The sequence below is a fragment of the Pleurodeles waltl genome, chromosome 7, assembly GCF_031143425.1.
Source record: "Pleurodeles waltl isolate 20211129_DDA chromosome 7, aPleWal1.hap1.20221129, whole genome shotgun sequence".
Lineage (NCBI taxonomy): Eukaryota > Metazoa > Chordata > Amphibia > Caudata > Salamandridae > Pleurodeles > Pleurodeles waltl.
Window position 1 is genome coordinate 1,043,587,863 of NC_090446.1, and position 18,893 is coordinate 1,043,606,755.

The 18,893-nt window shown below is 44.6% G+C and overlaps 1 protein-coding gene across 1 annotated transcript in view; it reads left to right on the plus strand.

Moving 5' to 3' along the window:
* The window catches only part of CACNG4 (calcium voltage-gated channel auxiliary subunit gamma 4), a 575,352-nt gene extending 563,447 nt beyond the window's left edge, over nt 1-11,905 (plus strand). Inside the window, exon 4 of the mRNA XM_069199890.1 lies at nt 1,954-11,905. Within this exon, the coding sequence (XP_069055991.1) occupies nt 1,954-2,492 (539 nt within the window). The 3' untranslated portion in view covers nt 2,493-11,905. The remainder of the gene's footprint in view (nt 1-1,953) is intronic.
* Nucleotides 11,906-18,893: the final 6,988 nt, after the last annotated feature.

The following is an 18,893-nucleotide window of genomic DNA, read 5'->3' on the forward strand; positions in this document are numbered from 1 at the left end:
TGCTTCTGCCTCTTTTGTCTTCTGCTCTTCCTCAATGTGAGATTGGAGTTTGGGTGTTTGGTCCTTTGGTCACTTTGGCTGCTTCTTTCCCTTTTGTGTTTGAGGCCTTTAAAGGGGATGTGCAGGTCTGACTGTGGATTATTTTATGTCTCAGGCTTGTGACCTGTGTGGGTTCCCTCTGGGTTTGAGGTGTTGGTGCCTGTTTGGTAAACCTTTCCTTCCTACTCTGTGTTCTTGTTTGGTCTTTGCTATAGAAGGGGACTTTGTTTGCTGGTCGAATCTGCAGGTTGTCTGTTGGTGTCCTCTACCTGAGAGTCTCCGGTGGCTACTCCGCTGTACTGTGTTCTCCGCTGCCTACCAGGCATTGAAACTTGAGGCATGAAATGCTCTGGATGTGCTTCCTTTGGTTAGTGTAATCTTTCTTGTTGGACTGATTAACAGTCACTCCATTTTGGTGAGGATTGTGTTTGTGGACTCCATTTGTGCTCCATGTTGGGCTTAGAGTTAACAGGGTGTGCTGTGCCTATTGTAACTTGCCTTCTTGTTGTTGCTTTAGGCTTCCTATTATATTGTCCTTCTTTGGTTAGTACTGGGCAGGGGCTGAATCTGCTCATGGTTGGGCCAATTTGGTTCCTTGCTTTAGGTTCTTTGTCTTTTCTCGTCACTGTTGGCCTTGGTTTCTGGAGATCATACAAATTACTAGACTTGTCAGAGCACTGGTGTTGGTAGATGTTTGATGGTATAGGGTGTGCATGCAGTCACTAAATGAGCTTCTGTCCTTCCACCACATGCCAGGTCTGGGCCTTTGATTGGGCTGTGCTTCCCCTTGACCCTTCTTGGGATTATTCTCCTGGTGTGATTGATCCCCCTTCTGTCAGTTGGGCACTATCTGTGCCTTGTGGGTCATCGGTTTCCCTGCTCCCAACTTTACACTTTGGTTTCCCTTAGGTGCTTGGCATGGACTGGTGTGCTCTTGTGGCCCCTTTGTGGATATGGTGTAGTGTCTCTTGTCTTTGTTTGGCACTGGTGTTTGAGGCTATGTTGGCCTTTTTTTAGGTTTGGTGTCTTGACTTTGCCATTCTGGATGGCTATCATGGTGGGCAATCACTGCCAAGCATGTCTGCTTTGGTAGAATTTTATGATGTGAGAACTGAGAAGAGGAATTGTTGAGGAGGAAATTCTTCCTTGCTGGTAAATCTCATTTCAGTTTTTCTACCCCCTTGTCTCAATTATTACAACGTTCACACCTATCCAGCTATATATAGCCGGCTACATTCTCATTATGTTTGACTTCATGATGTAAAGACTGAGGTAAGGAAATAACATCGGAGTAATGAGAGTCATAGAATATAAACATTTCAACCACAGTCACAGTAGTTTGTAAGTGTGTTGAATTATGAGACAAAATTCAAAGGAGTGACTCTATGTTCTTGTTCTGAGTTATTGCAAGGAAAGGTCTTCTTTTACATTTTTACACTCATTTGTCTAATAATTTACTCCACATGGTGGTATTATTTTACTGATGTGAATATACAAGTATTTCTCACATATCTTAAAATCTACCATAGAATGTACTTTTATTATCAGTTTAGAATGGGGTTAAAGCTTTGTCATTACCAGTTCCCAATGCAATAAGAACTTACACACATGCCTACCCTGCACTCACAGCGGTTGAGGGAAGAGTAGATAGCAGTTATGAAAACACCCAAAATCACAAGACAAGAAGCACATTCCTTCATGTCATTCTCAGATGAAGTCCAGTGACGTTTTCACTGTGAACACATCGGTGAAAGATTCTAAGACCAATTTCAAGTTAATGTTGTCAGCAACTTGGATAGCTAAAACGTGGTCCATTCTTCTGTCACTTCTATTTTTTAATCTTGGTTTATCAAAGTGTTTGAACTTCCCCCTGAAATATGTGCCAATAAATGTTTATGTTCTTTTATTTTTTAGGGCTCAGTAATATTATAGGAATCATCGTTTACATTTCCAGCAATGCTGGTGACCCGAGTGATAAAAAAGATGAGGACAAGAAGAACCACTACAACTACGGCTGGTCTTTCTACTTCGGAGCGTTGTCGTTCATTGTGGCTGAGACCATTGGTGTGCTGGCTGTGAACATTTACATTGAAAAGAACAAGGAAATGCGCTGCAAGTCCAGAAGGGAGTTCATCAAGACATCTTCATCCTCACCCTACGCCAGGATGCCCAGTTACAGATACAGGAGGAGAAGATCGCGGTCCAGCTCCCGCTCGACAGAGCCGTCCCCTTCAAGGGACATCTCCCCCATAGGCGTGAAGATCGGGAGTTCAATACCCATGAGTGAGATCTCAATGTACACTCTCTCCCGGGAACCACTAAAAGTGACAACCGCAGCTAGTTACAATGGGGACCAAGAGGCCAGCTTTCTACAAGTTCATAACTGCTTCCAGAAAGAACTCAAGGAAGGGATTAACATTAGCGTGGTGAACCGGAGAACAACACCAGTTTGAAGCAATGTTTTCAAATCCAGAGAGGATGCTGCCTTTTTGTATCACAGACCCTAACTCTAAGTTGAACTTTGTTAGGAAGGTCGTTTTTTGATTTTTTAAAGTGTGACGTCCAGTTGTTTAGAACTGGGACCATTTACTAGCGCTGCCATTAAACTGTTTGAGAGTGGGCAACTCTTTTGGATGAAAGAGTTGGTCAAAAACCAGTAGTATAGAAATTTAAAAAAATTACAAAAGTAACATGTATTGTTTCGATATCATAGTATGTTTTGTGAAATTGTCAATGGTTTACAGAGAATTTACTTAACTCGATAACTGCCATCACAGATGAAGACTACGCCATCCTACAACTGTTATATGTGAAAGTAGTTCCCCTGGAAAGAGTTTGTCATCAGGGGATATTTATCACGTTCCTCAGCAGCCTTTAGGCACTAGAACATGGGGATGGTGGAGGGCGACTCTGGGTATTTGCCCTCTTTCCTGCTAACCCCAACCATTCTCCAGTGGAGAAAAAATATCTGGAAGAGAAGCAACAACTGCTAAGAGCATAACTTGAGCATCTCCAGACTTTTGCCTGGGAGGAGAGAGGGAGAAGGAACAGCACGGAAGGCAGAAGGTGGAAGGAAGATCTGACCAACTCTTCGAATGTCCCTGCTTCAGGGGCTGTCACTTTGATGTACTCTGTTTGTTGTTATTGCTGTTCCCCTCTCTGTTTCAGCCACAGATGTCTGCATAATCTGTGTAGTTAAATATGCCTCGAATTGTCTAGACATTTATCCTTTTGTAAGGGGGTTATCTCTGGACTGCACTCGGTGTTTGAAGATATATCAGACTGTCTCACCCTATTGTTCTAGCTGCAGAAGGCTAGGCTACGCTCTTGTTAGTGGCAGCTTCAAATGGTTTATCTCTCTCCCCCAATAGCAGTAGCTCTCTCTAGGCTGTCTTCTGATATAAACTGCCTTTATCTATCGCTTTGATTCTCCCATATGGCTGTCTCTTGTTGGTTCTCTTCATTAGGGGTTGTCTCCCTCTTTACCTCTAGTATCGTGGTTCTTTCTGTTATATGTTACATGTTACAATTTGTCCCTTTGAAGCCCTTACTGTAGCAATTTCACTCTTCTAGAAATGGGTGTGGCAATCAGACCACTGGTGATTAAAATGTTTTTATTATTCTATGGTACCAATATTGGGGGTGCTCTACTCTTGAACAGCCCCCCCCCACCACAAGATAATTAGTGCCTCCTTCTCAAAGCCCACTGCCCAATGGGACATGGATTGATGTTGAGCTCCACCTGTGATACAAGTGAACATTCACCAATAATGCATTTTTATATTAACTGCAGGGGCTGGTGGCTTAATCAGGTCTGATATTGTATCCACGAATACCTTATATCACAGAGCGCAGCTGCAAATCAAAAGCCTGCTAATGTTGGGCAACACACCAGGAATCACTTAGGCTTTTTCGCAGTAAAGTAGATCTCCTGGAGTCTTTCATCTTTGCACCACAGTATGGATGCCAAGCCAGTCTTGCGGGGGCACCACTGGATGAAGCCATGTTGTTTAAATGAAAATTATTGTTGGCTTGCATGCCACACAAAAGCAGTGACTAAAAAGTGAAAGAAAGAGGTTTCTCCTAAAACGTTTTTTCATTCTAGCTGTCTTCCACATGGAGTAAAACTTTTTTTCCAATCCAGCCATATATTTGTTTTAACCAACCCTTTACCAAATCTATGAGTCCTCCATTTTGCACATAACATGCATTTTCAGGCTACTCACATAGAGATACTACCTAGATTAGTGAATGGCAGGGATTAGATTGTAAATTCATCCTCAATAAGTGACAAAACATTCAAGAACGCTTTTAGGTAAATATTGGCCAAGTTTGGGCCCTACGCAATAGCCTCCTCTTCATATAAAATAGTGTCCTAATGTTGTTCACAAAAGTATCAATCCATTTGGTGTAGATTTTCTATTATTACATTCTGTGGGGTAATATTCATGACCATATTTATGTCAGACTGTGGTAATGCGATGATAATCTGTTACCACACTGTTGGGAAGTGGCTCCTACTCCTGGTTTGCATCAAGAAGGTGTCTTGTAGTAGCAGCAGGAGATAGTTTTCTCAGTTTTTTTCTGTTTTTTGGGGTGCCAGCACATCATCTGCTGGAGGGTCTACCGCTTATTACCCTTAATGTTGATTTCTCCCTGACATAGGAGACCAGCATGGCCAGTTTCCTGCACAAGGCGGAAGGGCTTCTGACAACTATGTTGGGCTTCTCCCCTAACCCTTATTAACTTACAGCAGCTCGTCTTCGTTTAGCAGGATGCTGTTTGTGTGGGTTTTTTTCAAAATTGCATCAAGGGACAGAGAGAGTGTGCAGAACTGTGGTTTAGCCTTAAACCATTATGGGGCCTGGAGTCAAGCAAAGAGCGGGCGTTGGGATGGAGGCAGCCTCGTCTAACTGCATGTCAGAGGAGAGTGCCTGCTGGCGGGAGAAAACTGGACCATGCTGGCTCTTTCAACCCCCCGCCCCCAAACTGTATGGGGAATTACCCTTCCTTCTTAGTGTCAACTGAAAAGCTCAAAATCTAACCAAAACCCGGCATTGTCAGCCGGTTTAAAATGAACAGTACTAACTGCATTCCATTGTAAAATCTCTGCAGCTGGTCCCCGGTGTCTTTGAATAATCGATGAGTGTGGTTAAGATCTTTCGCCTGAGGCTACTGCATCCTGAAGCAGCACTGACACTATTGCCATGTCTGAAGTTCTTTAGCACCCAGAGGAAAGTAGCTACTAGAGCGGAAGGATCCTGAGGCCAGTGTCTGCTCTGAGGCTCCAGGGAGGACCAGTCCAAGCTTTGTGGCAAGGGCAACAGCAGTGCTGGAGGCAGGCAACAAAAGAAACTGCTACACTGTTCCTGCAGTTTCAAGTAGAGGTATTACTAACTTGTTGTCAGGTTACATACTTCTTTCTGAAAGATAATCTCAGTGGAAAGGTTTGTAATCTTGTATCTCCACTCACTGACGCATCTGAAACGAGGATGAAAGCACTATTTTCAGTATTTTACAAAATTGTTTGACATCAAACACGTCTCAAGCATTTGGCATTATGAATGTGTAAGTGCTCTGAACTAGACCAGAACGTCAGAAGTGCTTCTAAGTGCCAGACAAATACTTTATGATATATTTATTGGACGACTGCTGTGATAAACTTGTGCAGTAATTTGGACATTTAAGAGTGATTTCTGGGTTACTCAATCAAAGCATGTGTGAAAGAGCAAAGGCTTACCTGGGGTGCGCAGCGCCTCTGAAGTCAGCCTGAGGTTTCATGAGGAGGGCTCTACTGTAGCTGAAGATAGGATGGCTCTGTGGCAAAGGGGTACTAACAGAGGTATCTTTAGATGGGGGATGGTTTCTACCTATTCTGGGAAACACCCTTGATCTGCAACAGAACTCAACTAGATTCCATTTGCCAAGTGATACTGCTGTTCATGAAGACGGGATGGCCATCTCTGCAGCACCAGGACATTGCTTCCTATAGAACTAATCTGAGTCTTCATCAGGGGGATCGACTGACGGTGGAGACAGCCTACATCTACTGCAGGAGGGCTCTGCTGTCTCTGGAGCACCAGTAGTACTTAATTTGAGCCGGTGATTGCCGGTGGGGGGCACGGCACCGGCACTTATTTTTGGGTACCGGCAGTGCTTTAAATGGGCCGGTACTGTCCGGTACTGAGTACCGGCACTTTTTTAATTTGAGAGTGAGAGTACCTGCACTTCTCAAGAAAAATGCAATACTTTTATTTGGAGTGTACCGGCACTTCTCAGAAACAAGCAGGTACTCTGTTACAGAGTACCTGCACTTCTATTTTTCCATTTCAAGAACTGGGTACCGGCAATTATTTCTCATTTCCCGAGACCAACAGAAGGTTAAACGGATGAAACTGAAAGACGGAGGACGAGAAATGCAGAAAATCCGTCATCAAGAGACAACGCAGAAACCTGTGATATTGTGAGATAACGTTGCAGGGAGCCTGGCAGCAAATTAAAGAGGCCTGAGGTGGATTCAGGACGGCGCACCCTTGGTATTTGGCAAGCCGCATTTATGGCGTCGGCCGCGGGTGTCGGAGCAGCACTTTGTGCACCGACTCTTATTATTTCACAAATAACGCTCTACGCACCAGGACTGTGTTACTTACAGAGGCAATCTGGGTCTTCATCTGGAGAGCTCTGCCACGTGGGGAGACAGACATTCTCCGCAACACCAGGACTCTTCTGCCTAAAGAGAGGCCCCGAATCTGCATCAACTAGACAATGCCTCTGGACAGCAACCTACCCCTGGAGCTGAGTTACTTACTGCCCTCCCCAAGGATGCTCCTGGGCAAGCAGTTAAGATGCGTTCTGTGTCATCAACAGCACACTTTTTAATGAGAGATCCATGTAGTGCTCACTGCCAGAAATCTGGGACTTCAGAGAGCTTTAAACAGGGGGCATTATTTTGACAGAGCAGAGTGAGTGGCAACAAAGCAGTTTGTGGGATAGTAAAACAAATAGCTACCATAACCAGATGCTGCAATCATATTACTTTCCTTATCCCTGATTATAGCAGTCTTTTGTAAAGTAACCTGAATGACTTCATTACATTTTATGGACACAAATATCACATCATTTTCAGTTAACATTCGATCTTTCAGCTGTGTTGAACAGCTTCAACAATCCTGAGCGAGAAGTGACTTTTCCGATACCCATACTTCATCTGATAGCCTTATCACATTTCCACATCAGAAAGAAGTGAAATGTGTATGTTTAGACCTAACCTAAGGTAGCCAATAAAGTGCATTGCATTACTCACCTACAGAAAGCAATATTTTCACGTTGTGGCGTCAACCTTTTGCCAAATAAATTGATATATGAGCAACTTGACAGGGTCATCTCTTCTCCTGCTTCTGCTATGGTGTTACCAGCACTATGGTGGTCACAGAAGTGCTCATGCAATGAATACGCTGGCTTCCGAAGTGCCAAAAATGGGTGATATTTAGAGCTTCGATAAAAGTAAGTGCACTTAGTGGCATCTCAGAACAATCGTGTTAATTATATCAGTGGAAATTAAGAGGGCCATGTCATCACTATTAGCAGCATTCTGCTTAGTGAGCTAGCAGACTGTAGTGGGCCATATAGATTGCTGAGGTAAGCAGAAAGCCTTTTCACATCTTTACGCTAATGAAGCATTATTGTGTAAAGATTGATTTCTAATCACATCTTCCCTTGGAGTCAGTATTGGCCCAGTGAAGACTAGGGGCAGACTTGTGCCCTTGACATGCTATCATGCGACTATCCCTACCAGTTCCTCCAAGACTGGTCGAAATCGGAGTGTGGGCCCCTATGCACCTATGAGGTGTTGCCTAGGACAAATGGAAGATAATCTCACTTTCTGATTGGTCAAATGCTCATAATTGGGGTGGGGGGTACTAACATTCATGAAATACCCTTTCACAGGGCTTGAAGCTGTTAAAAACCATTCAAAAATATGTTCCATATTTGCCATTTTAATTTTGTCTTAGTGTTGATAGGAATAATAACCTCCGTGCCAGGCATTTCAGCTTCATTCATGTGATTTACGACAAGTGTCAAATGGCATTAACTACCAGGTGAAGATTCAATTTCTCTTATGATTGTTTGGTAAATATCACTGAACCACACACCTCATAAAATAACCTACAAGAGTTTAGGTATTTTTTTGTCAGTGAATCACCAAAGAAGGGGGCAAATCCCCGAACCCTCCATTATGCACTGTTGCAGAATCTTTTATACGATGGTGATTAAAATTAACTGAACTCCCGCTATTGGTCTCTACCACCATGAACTTGAATATATCCATTGTCCTACAAAATAGTAATATTAAATGGGCTAATTCATATAATCTTTTCCAGGTGTAACTACTACCTAAATGGCTGCAGGACGCGTGAGTCCACAAATGTTCATGTCTCAAAGAGTGTTTGTAGAAAGGGAAGTCCATACAGACAGGTAAAAAAGTGACTATAAAGAAAATAAGATAAAGTATGAGCAGAAGGTCAATCCCTTACATAGTTACAGACAGAGTACTCCGGGTGTCGATAAGGCATGGAAATAAATGAGATGTGAAAATCAAAAACAGACATACATGCAGTTAATGCTTGATCTCTGACTTCGTGAAAATTGACTTACATGTTTAGATCGTGTGCACAGACCAGACACCAGTGTCCTGAAGAAGCCTCATAATTTTGGAAACAGTCAAGATCTAATCAGTGCCCATCAGTAGCTCTTTTGCATGTGTGTAATTCACAAAGACACACAGACACACGATCCTGCTCTGGCTCATATGCTGAATGCAAGGAGTGGCTCTAAGACACCATTTTTTATTTGCAGTAAGCAAAAGTTGGTGGCAGGCTGCTGGTCGCCCAAGAAGGATTGAGTGGCCCAAATAAGTCCCACGATATTTAAAATAGGAGAAAGAATCTGACTTAAATGCTTTTTAGGAATCTTCTGAAGACTTTTTTTTCTGCTTTCCGACTCAGGACTTTAATCCAGGATCCCATCCTGCAGCAAAAACATCACAGTCAGCATGCGCTAGGACACATCCAAAGTAGGCATGGACTCGTGTTACAAACTGTCCAGGAACTAAATTAGCAGTTAAAAAGCGAATCAAACAAACAGAGGTTACAAGGAATCAGCAGGTTGGACGAAATCAGCCTTTAACATTAGTTACAGGGATGTTATATTTAAATAGGAGGGTTTTAAGTATCAAAAATGGTCCCTTGTCACGAGTCGCACCTTTAGTTTCTCCCAACTGTTCAGTCAATGAATGAACAGCAATACTATGACACTACCTGCAAAGGATGCGCAGGACATTTTTTACAATACAAGGAGTCATAAACATTTAGGATTTAAAAGGAGCAATCAGCATTTAAATGAGCCATAGTAGACACAGGAGATCACAAACTAAGAATTTCAAGTACTGGCATGCCGCACACTCTGCTAAAGGAGGGAATGTGGTTCCTGTACTCACTGTCCCCATCGCATTGCTTTAACTGATCAGCAGCCATGATGAGATGATGCTTGTGTTTGCTGTAGTGGGAGCTCTATCCCATGAAGAAAAATATTTTGAAGTTAGCCTGTATGTTTTTTGAGAATGTTTCTGACGGCAGGGCAGGCTCTAACACTTCTAAAAGCTGGGCAAACCAAAAAATTAACCAAAACAAACCACGACGGGATCGAAAGACAAAAGTAAATCTGCCCTCCTAAGTATGGCACCGGTAGTTTGGCTCATTTTATGCTAATGTAAATATTACCTGTAATCCAAGAAGGGTTGTAGCCGTGACACTATTAGTATTTCCCAGCAGTAGGGCATCACAACCTGAACCAGGGAGAGATACTGCAAGGGCTGCCAGTATGTCTGTCATCAAGAGCATGAATAGCGGTATCGCACCACAACCACTGGCCCTCCCAACATCAACACTCCCTGCTGTCAGAGGTACTAGGAAGCCGCAGGGCTTCAACAGGCACCCCTCAATCCTATAGTCTTCCTGAACAGAGAGTCCGGATGTGGTCCCAGTGGTGGGCTGCGGTGTGGTGGCAATTGGAGACTGTATAAGCCACGGACTGGCACTGTTCGGTAGCAACGTTGGAGTTGTTTGTAGATGTAAATCCAACCAATTTCACCTCTCTACAGTGGGAAGCAGCACATGTGGTCCAGTGTGTGACAGAGTATAGTAGCTACTGATGGCTCGGCATAGTAACAGTCACGATGAAGCTTGTTTTTTTGAAAGCAGGGGACCACATGCATACACTTGTTTGGTAACTTAAGGATCACTGTGAGAGTACAAACTTGTTGAAAACTTTTGTTTAAACCTCTATAGTTTCCTTTAAAAATTCATTGAATTGTGAACTTTCTGCCTTCTGGCTTGAGCTTCATTCCTCCCTTGGTATTCTCATTCTATCACTCTCACACCTTTTGTCTAAAATGGATTGATATTTCTGTGTTCAATCTTGGAAAGTTTTCTTACTGTTATATTTCATCAGAGCCTGCTTTGCATTCCAGCACTGACATTTTCTTTGCCTTCTGGTACACTGAATATTCGCTGGGAAGTTGCAGACTCTGTTGCATTTTGGTCAAACAACATACCTTTTTTAAAACGCATCAATGCCCACCACGAGGGCGTACACATTTTTACTTTATTATGAAGTGTTGTTTTTCCATTCCAGCTAAACATTTACACTGCTTCCAATGGGCACCGAGAGAAGTGGCATCCCTGTGTACTACCCTTACATAGGCTTTGGATGGAAGGTTCATCACGTCTAAAAAAAACACTGCCATGATAATGTGTTTTTAATGTCTCGTGTGATTCTCTGTTGGATATTTTGCATGGCAGTGACATGATTAAGCTGGAAAAAGTACTGGTGCAAAAAAATAGTGATACAATTCTAGAGTCTAGGACATGCCAGGCATTGGTAGGTCCAGGTACAGTGGTTTTTCCACCAGTTCTAGAATGTTGCACTCTCAACTAGCATTGCTTAGCCCAATTCCCTCCAAAGTCAACCTGTGTCTAGTGCAACCGTGGCCTAGCTGGCATCGAGCTTTAAATTCCCTTGCCAGGAGACATCTGGGGTGAGGAATGTGATCAGAGTTGGATGAAGTTGACAGATGGAGAACATGCCTATTAGACAAATACAACAGAACCAAGAACTGTTTTGAACACACAGAAATAATCTACCCTCTTCAGTGAATCACCATCCACGCATGTGGTCTTCCCAATAAATAAAGCACTTCTGTTGCATCCCGTACATAAGAGAGGCCCTTCAGGGCTGCTCACCTCTTCCACTGCTGTCAACCTTGGCTAATAGGAGACCAAATGTATGTTGCCTGCCTGTTGCCCACCCACCCGCTGTTATGGCTACTACAGCCCTAGAGTGGATTCTTTCAGCATTAGCAACAACCAACGTTAACATCATCAACAGCCAATTCTAGCAACCTCCACTCTCAGCGTTGGCAGCACCATCACAGAATGCTAACAACCTTCACAAACACTGTTAAAAGTGCCAACTTGCAATGTTAACAACCTCCACAGCTCAACGTTAACAACACCAACACATGGTAAAAACTTTCACACTCAGTGTTAGCAGGGCCAACACACAATGTTAACTACATTGACGTGCAGAGGCCCAGTGTTCCCAAAGTCCATTGCTTCCTCACACCCAGCAGATCATTGCCAAACATCTAACTCCCTGGCCCTGTACACTGTTTCTGTTTGTCACATTGTTCCACAAGGGCTAAACTGCCATGTCACAATACTTTGGTATATATTACGCAGCTCGCCAGTTTGAACCCTTTTTTGACACTTCTCTATTTCACAATTGTGTTCACTGTACTTCCGCTTTCTTCCTGTTTTTTTAATAAAATCTTTTCTCACTAAACACATTTTTTGTTTTGTCTTGGTAGTTAAATGCCCGCGGGATTTGGAATGTCTAAACACTTTGGGTTCAGCTGAGTGCACGCTTAAAATATTTACAGAATGTGTATTTCTATTTCATGTTAAAAGCTTTCATTAATGTTGTAGTTGTGGAAAACATGATAAGGCCATTACCACTGCTCTGGATATAATTAGACAAACGTCCACAATGGATTAGGAAGACAGTGCATGGAAATACTGCGCAGAGCACGCCAAGGCTGGAGTCGAAGAATCAGTTGCCTATCGTCCTCCTTCTATACTGTTAGTTTGTAAATGTAACCCCATGCATTCATTGCTAAGCTATGTGCCCTCTGAACATAGGTGACTTGTACACTGCTTTGCTATCACATATATGCCGCATCAAAATCTCATGAAGGCTGCATCACATCTGTATACACACTGTGTCACCATCTCATGGGCACAGCATCAGCGTTGCTATCGCGTGTACAATGTAATATTAGTGCGTGCACACTACACCATGATCTTTTCATATACCGGCCCATATTTATACTTTTACATGCAAAACTACGTTAGAGCAGTTTTGCGTGTAAAAGTATAGTGCCAGCTAGCGCCATTCCTGGATGCCGCCCGGGGGCAATATTTATGGAATGGCACTAGCTGGCGGTAATGCACAGTTAGCGTCATTGTAAATGACGCTAATCAGGTGGGGTAGGCGTAGGGGGAATCTGAGGTTGTGTGCCGAATTATGGGGCTACACCTTCTAGAGGCAAAAAAATGCCTCTAAGCAGAGTAACGCCATTTCCTGGTGCACAAACCCCATGGACATGGCTCCCGTCTTAGTAAAGACAGGAGTCATGCCCAGCACCCCAGTGGCTATGCCCAGGGGACATATGTCCCCTGGGCATAGCCACTGGGGCCAGTGCCATGCAGGAGGCCCCAAATTAGGGCCTCTGAGAGGGAAAAAAATATATACATATATACTTACAGGGACCTACCTGGGATGGGTCCCGCATCCTGCGGTATCCCTCTGGTTTGGGTGGGGGTGGGTGGGGGTGTTCCTGGGGCCAGGGAAGGGCACCTGTGGGCTCTTTTCATGGTCTCTGACCATGGAAACATACCCACAGGTCCCCTAACGCCTGCCCATACCCAGGCGTTAAATAATGGCACTAAGCAGGCTTACCGCCATTATTTAAGGCCCCCATCTCTCATGCTTGATTTTAGCACGGGGGATAAACATGGCGATAAGGCCATATCGTCATTTTTTGGCCTGGAACGCCTACCCTGACACTAATTGATGCAAGGTAGGTTTCAGCGTCCACAAAATGACTTTTACCCCATTACTTTGCCATTAGACGTGTCTAGCGTAAAAGTATAAATATGGAGTTAGGTTTGCGCTGAATTAGCGTAAAAAAAATAATGACACTAAGTCAGCACAAACCAAGTATAAATATGCCCCACAGTGTCTTAATCACCTGCACTCTTCACCGTGAACTCAAAAACAATGCCACTTCATGACACGCACACTGCATCATTGCATGTAAATTGCATCATCATATGCACACTGTAGCATCACTACTCACCGCACTGATAGAAAGCTCTCTGAATAATCACCTTCATATACACAACACCATGTCATCACATGTAGACTATATATACACACTGCATCGTCATCTTCATCAGAGTGATGTATTTAGAGTCCTTCTTCGTTTACCCAAATTTGACCATATCTCTTACGGTCCTTACACTGGCTCTCCTCGCAGAAGCATATTCAGTTCAGTGCTCTGCGTCTACTGCGCAGGGCCTCCAGCAACCAAGGCCATCTTCTTCTTAAGAAAAATCTCAAAAGATATAATCCTATCAGTATCAAATATTTTGCTTCAGATGTTTTTTTCTTTCTACTAGACTGCATTTGCACGCCTGAAGCTGTCTAGGTGCACCCAGCCCCCCTTTCATAATCCAGTCATAACAGTTAAGAGTGAAAGAAAGCCACGTTTTCATCACTCTGCTTTCTCCCAGCTTCAGGTATATTTTAGTGCACTCTACATCATCTGAAGAGGCTTAGAAGTAGCAATAAGGCAAGGGAGGGGAACGCAAAGTATCGATGATGCCTCTACTGCAAGCACTAAGCCTGTCTATGGCTGCTAAGAATGACTGGGCTAAAGCCAGCATGTGCGAATCCAACACTGGTTGGGCAAGAAATGACAATAGTCCTGAATCTTTGGATATGTCTTACTCCTCTCTGGTCCACTATTTTGCTTAAGAATGTTCCATAAGAGCATTAGAAACCATACCATCCCATTGGCATATTCTCTGTCTCGCACTCACTAGTAGATAGTTGGGCCTGCAATGCCTACTCATTACTGGTGGCAGCACTATCTGCACCCCTTCGAATAGTGGGCATAGCCTGCAGCATTTTATATCTGCTTGGTCTGCCCCTGACCTGAGGCAGCATGCACACAATCTCCAGCATTCCACTGGGTGGCCTCCACAGCATGGTATAAGTCAAGTTGGACCGAGGGACCTGTCTGGCTCTACGGAGTTTGAATCATCTGTGCCACGCAAAGGGTATGACCTGCGAAGGATTCCCTGCCTGTAACCCCCACCACAGCTCCCACGAGCCACCTCGATTGTGAGTGGTGCATTGCCTGGGAGGACGGCATCTGCAGAGAAAGGCAGTTGGGACCCGTAGATTCAGTGACCTGGAGATCTCGACAGGCTACCCTCATCGGAAGAGGGCCTGTTGTTGGGGAGACTTCTGCTTCACCCTATTAGTGCAGCTCTTGGGCTTTCAACAGTTGGTGGGGCTGACTGCCTCTGGAAAGTCACTGACCCTGGGATGCTGGATACCCCTCCGAGGTCTGAGGTAGTGACCTACCTGGGTGAATAGCATCATCCATATTTACTGGAGCCCCATAATCCCTCTTAATGTCTAAGACTTGCCTTTCTGCTTGCCATTGGTCACTTGCTCTTGCCACTGCCCCACTGACAAAGTGCCCTGGCAGCAACTACTTATCAATGCTCCGGCTCCGCTGCATGCCCATTTGTGGCCTAATGGCCCCCATCTGATGTTCCTTACCCCATAATAGCCACCTGAGGACCTATTTATACTCTCAGGAGGACCTCTATGCCACTAGCTGAACTGGGTGACTCTTGAGTGCCCTTTCCAGGAGTCCTTACCCTAAATTGAAGGAAAGTCAATGAAGTATTTCTCAGCACTGCTGGACCGGACCCAATAACTAGCTAACCTATCAACTACACTCCTCCGTGCCTGGCCAATGCATCTCTTTCTGCTACATGGCTGCTCGTGCTGCCACAAGGCTGTGGCAAGCAGGCTGAGCTCCAGTTGCGAGTGGCACCAAACAACGATCTGCCTCAGCAACATGGGTAAAGACAAACATGCCTTCTCAGCGTCCCCCCGAACTCAAATGTCGCAATGCAACACTGGTCTTACAACTGGTCACGCTGAAGAAAATGGCAACATGAAACCAGCTTCAGCTTCATCTGATGGAGAACTCGCCACAGTTCTCCAAGCCATCCAATCCTCCCAAGCAGTAGTGGAAGCCATGATTGGCGAGATGTGGGTTGATGTTGCCGTACGGGGTCAAGATCTCCATAACGCTAAGGCCAGAGTCTAGGCTGTCCATGATGTAAGATGATGTCACAGCTCTCTAATCCCAAGTAGTGGGTCACCTCATGTGCACGGTAGAACTCCATTGCCACACCAAAGATGCCGAAAATTGCTTTTGTTTTAACAATGTTCACATAATTGGCATTCTCGAAGCTGCCAAGCAGCAGCAAATTGTCAATTTCCTTGAAACTTGGATCAAAACCTGGATGCCCCTGGGTCAGTTGTTGTCCTGGTTCGTGATTGAGAGGGCGCATCAAGCTCTAGCCCATAAGCTGCTCTGGGGTACATCTCCTAGACTGGTAATAGCCTTCATCCTCAATTTCAGGAACAGAGATTCCATCCTTGGGAGGAATCTCCTGTCCGGAGCTCCACTGTGAGGAAGCCAAAATTCTCCTCTTCCCTGACTACACCCGAGACATTCAGCAACAATACCATTCCTATATGAAAGTTAAGCAGAAACTCAGAGCGACGAGACTCCAATACCACCTTTTATTTCCTTCCAGGCTGCGAGTCATCTATGCCAATAAAACCCACTTCTTTGACACCCACGAATCCGCATGGCAATGGCTCATGGAGGAACGCCCACTCAACGACTGTGCGAAGTGGTCCCTATGAGGGCCCCGCCTTATTGAAGCAGGCAGGGCCACACCAACGCCCAAACCACAGTGACATCATACTCGCTCACAGAAGCAACACCATAACCAACTCTCCAAATCTGCCTCACCATCTCCCCAGACTCGGAGTCAGTCTCCTCCTTTATCACACATCGGATTGCTGACACCGAAGGTGTGATTTCATGCACAATTCTGGACATCATGATCAAGATTTTTTTTTTTTGGGAATATATTTTTATTAACACTTCGCTGTTGTGTAGTACATGTATACATTTATATTGTAGGGTACATTTTGTTCATATCTTACATTTAACTTATAAATAACATGTCTATCCATTTATGGAACGCCGCACATATGTTATGTCTTGCTTTTTATTCGTTTTGGTCTGTCTTCGATTCGTGTTTCTCTTAGTTCTGGTTTTCTAGCGTTCTTGTCCCTAGGGGTCCTACTCATTGTTGTTTTGTGGTACCCTTACGTTTTGTGTGTCTGTGTAACAGCTTTAATTCTACATTCAACTATGTACAATCTTTGAGGCTGTTCGCGGGTGGTGCATAAGTAGCTTAGGGGGTCTCACACTGGGGGTTCTATTACTATTACTACTATGGGGGATGGTTATCTGTTTTTGATCGCTTCCCTATTATTCTTTTGTGTTTGTTGTCAACTAATTCTCTCCTTATCATTTTGTCTGATGTTTGTTGGTGGCATGTTTGACTGCTTATCTTTCCGGAGTTTCTTACTCTCCTTCTCGTGGTGGAACTATTGAGGGCTGCTATCATCACATCCTAATACTCTCTCAGGGTCCTATTTCTGTGTGTTCTGCACTGGAGGTCATTGGTCCTTTCATTATGTCTTCCCACCTTAACACTAAGGGCCATATTTATACTTTTTGACGCAAAACTGCGCTATCGCAGTTTTGCGTCAAAAAAATTTGCGCCGTCTAACGCCATTTGGATGCGCCATTCGGGCGTCAAATTTATACTTTGACGTACGGCGGCGCAACCAACAGGTGGGAGTCATTATTTCGTGACGCACACAGCATCGGTCTGTCGTAAGGGAAACCCACGTAAAAGTGACGCAAATCACTGTGGGTCGATTTACGACAGCGCAATCGTGAAAACGCCGTTTTTTTTTACGCTATTGCGTGACATTTTTGCGCGAAAACTGCACTTACAGGAGAGGAGACTCAAAATGGATCCTAGATGCCCCAACAGACCCCAGGAGGATGAGAGCAGACCAGGAACCAGCCAGGAGGAAGCATACAGGAACCAGGACATGTTAAAGAAAAAAAGAAAGTGTCGCTTCAGTGCAGAGGAGCAGGAAATCCTGGTGAAAGAGGTGACGGAACACCAGCACCAACTTTTCATATCCTCAAAATTGCCACTCAGTAGGAGAGAGGCCATCTGGAAAGAAATTGTGGACAAGATAAACAGTGTGGCTGAAGAACGCCGGACAGTCACCGAGTGTAAGAAACGCTGGCATGACTGTAAACGTAGGCCAAAGAGAAAATGGCCAGGAACAGGAAGGCAGCAATGCAGACTGGAGGGGGGAGTCCAGCACAACAGGAGGCCCTGGACCACATGGAGGAGATGGTCGCAGCCGTCATCCCGGAGGAGATCGTCACAGGGATACAAGGACTGGACAGCGCAGACTACCACGACACTACGCACATGCAGGGTAAGTCGCATGGGGAATTACAATGCAATAATGGGGACTGTAAGCAGGGGGGGATACCTACTACACAATGCATGTAACTTAGCACATATATGAAGTGGCATGGGGAAAGGGGCACGGCAGGGGGGAATGCCCAGTACTGACCATAGAAAATACTGCCACCACTACAGTCCCACGGGGACATCCTGTAATTACAACAAGAGAGCCAAGGGAAACCAGTGACAGGTGGGAAGGACACTACCCTGAATCCACATCCAGGCACTTGTTTTGCACAAACTATTCCCCATCAACTAGGTCCCTACCTGTAATGCAGTAGCAAATACAACAACTGCAACTTAACTGCCACCACAGTTGACAATAACACCTCTCATCTCTGGGCAGCTATAGTACCAAATGGCAGGAACCCCACCCTGGAACATACATACCTAAATTAGGGGGTGAGGATGACATCTGCAACTACTCCTAGAAATAAGACAAAGGTACCAGTACACTTAAATGCCGAATGTCCATAACTGACACATACATAAGCCTAAGTAAACAGCAATAGGAGCCACACAGCACTAACGACACACACATGCTGCATACGTCAGGGTCCCTCACGTGCCTGCCTAACAATGCTACATCACAAATGTCATACTGCTCAGACAACAACATTGACGAGGGGACACAGGCAACTGGTCAATGAAACACATCTGCACAGTCTAACCAAAAAATAGGACATTCATACGATAAACAGGCCAATCCAGTAAGACACACATGAGACCCCATCAGATACAAACATCAACAATGTTTACATCCATACCACATCCTAACATTGACATACATAGGTCATGCCACCTAACATGTACAGATCATGCAATGTGAATAAAAAGTGTATGGTGCAGGGCCTGTGAGGCAAGTGTGCTGGCAGGGCAGTCACAACACCCACAGTCAGTCAAAGTGTAGCGTGGCAAGTGAAACGTATACTTTGCGCAATAGCCTCAGGCTGGAGGCCTTTGTGCATCTTACCCTGAATGTACTTATACTAATTTGCTCACATCTAA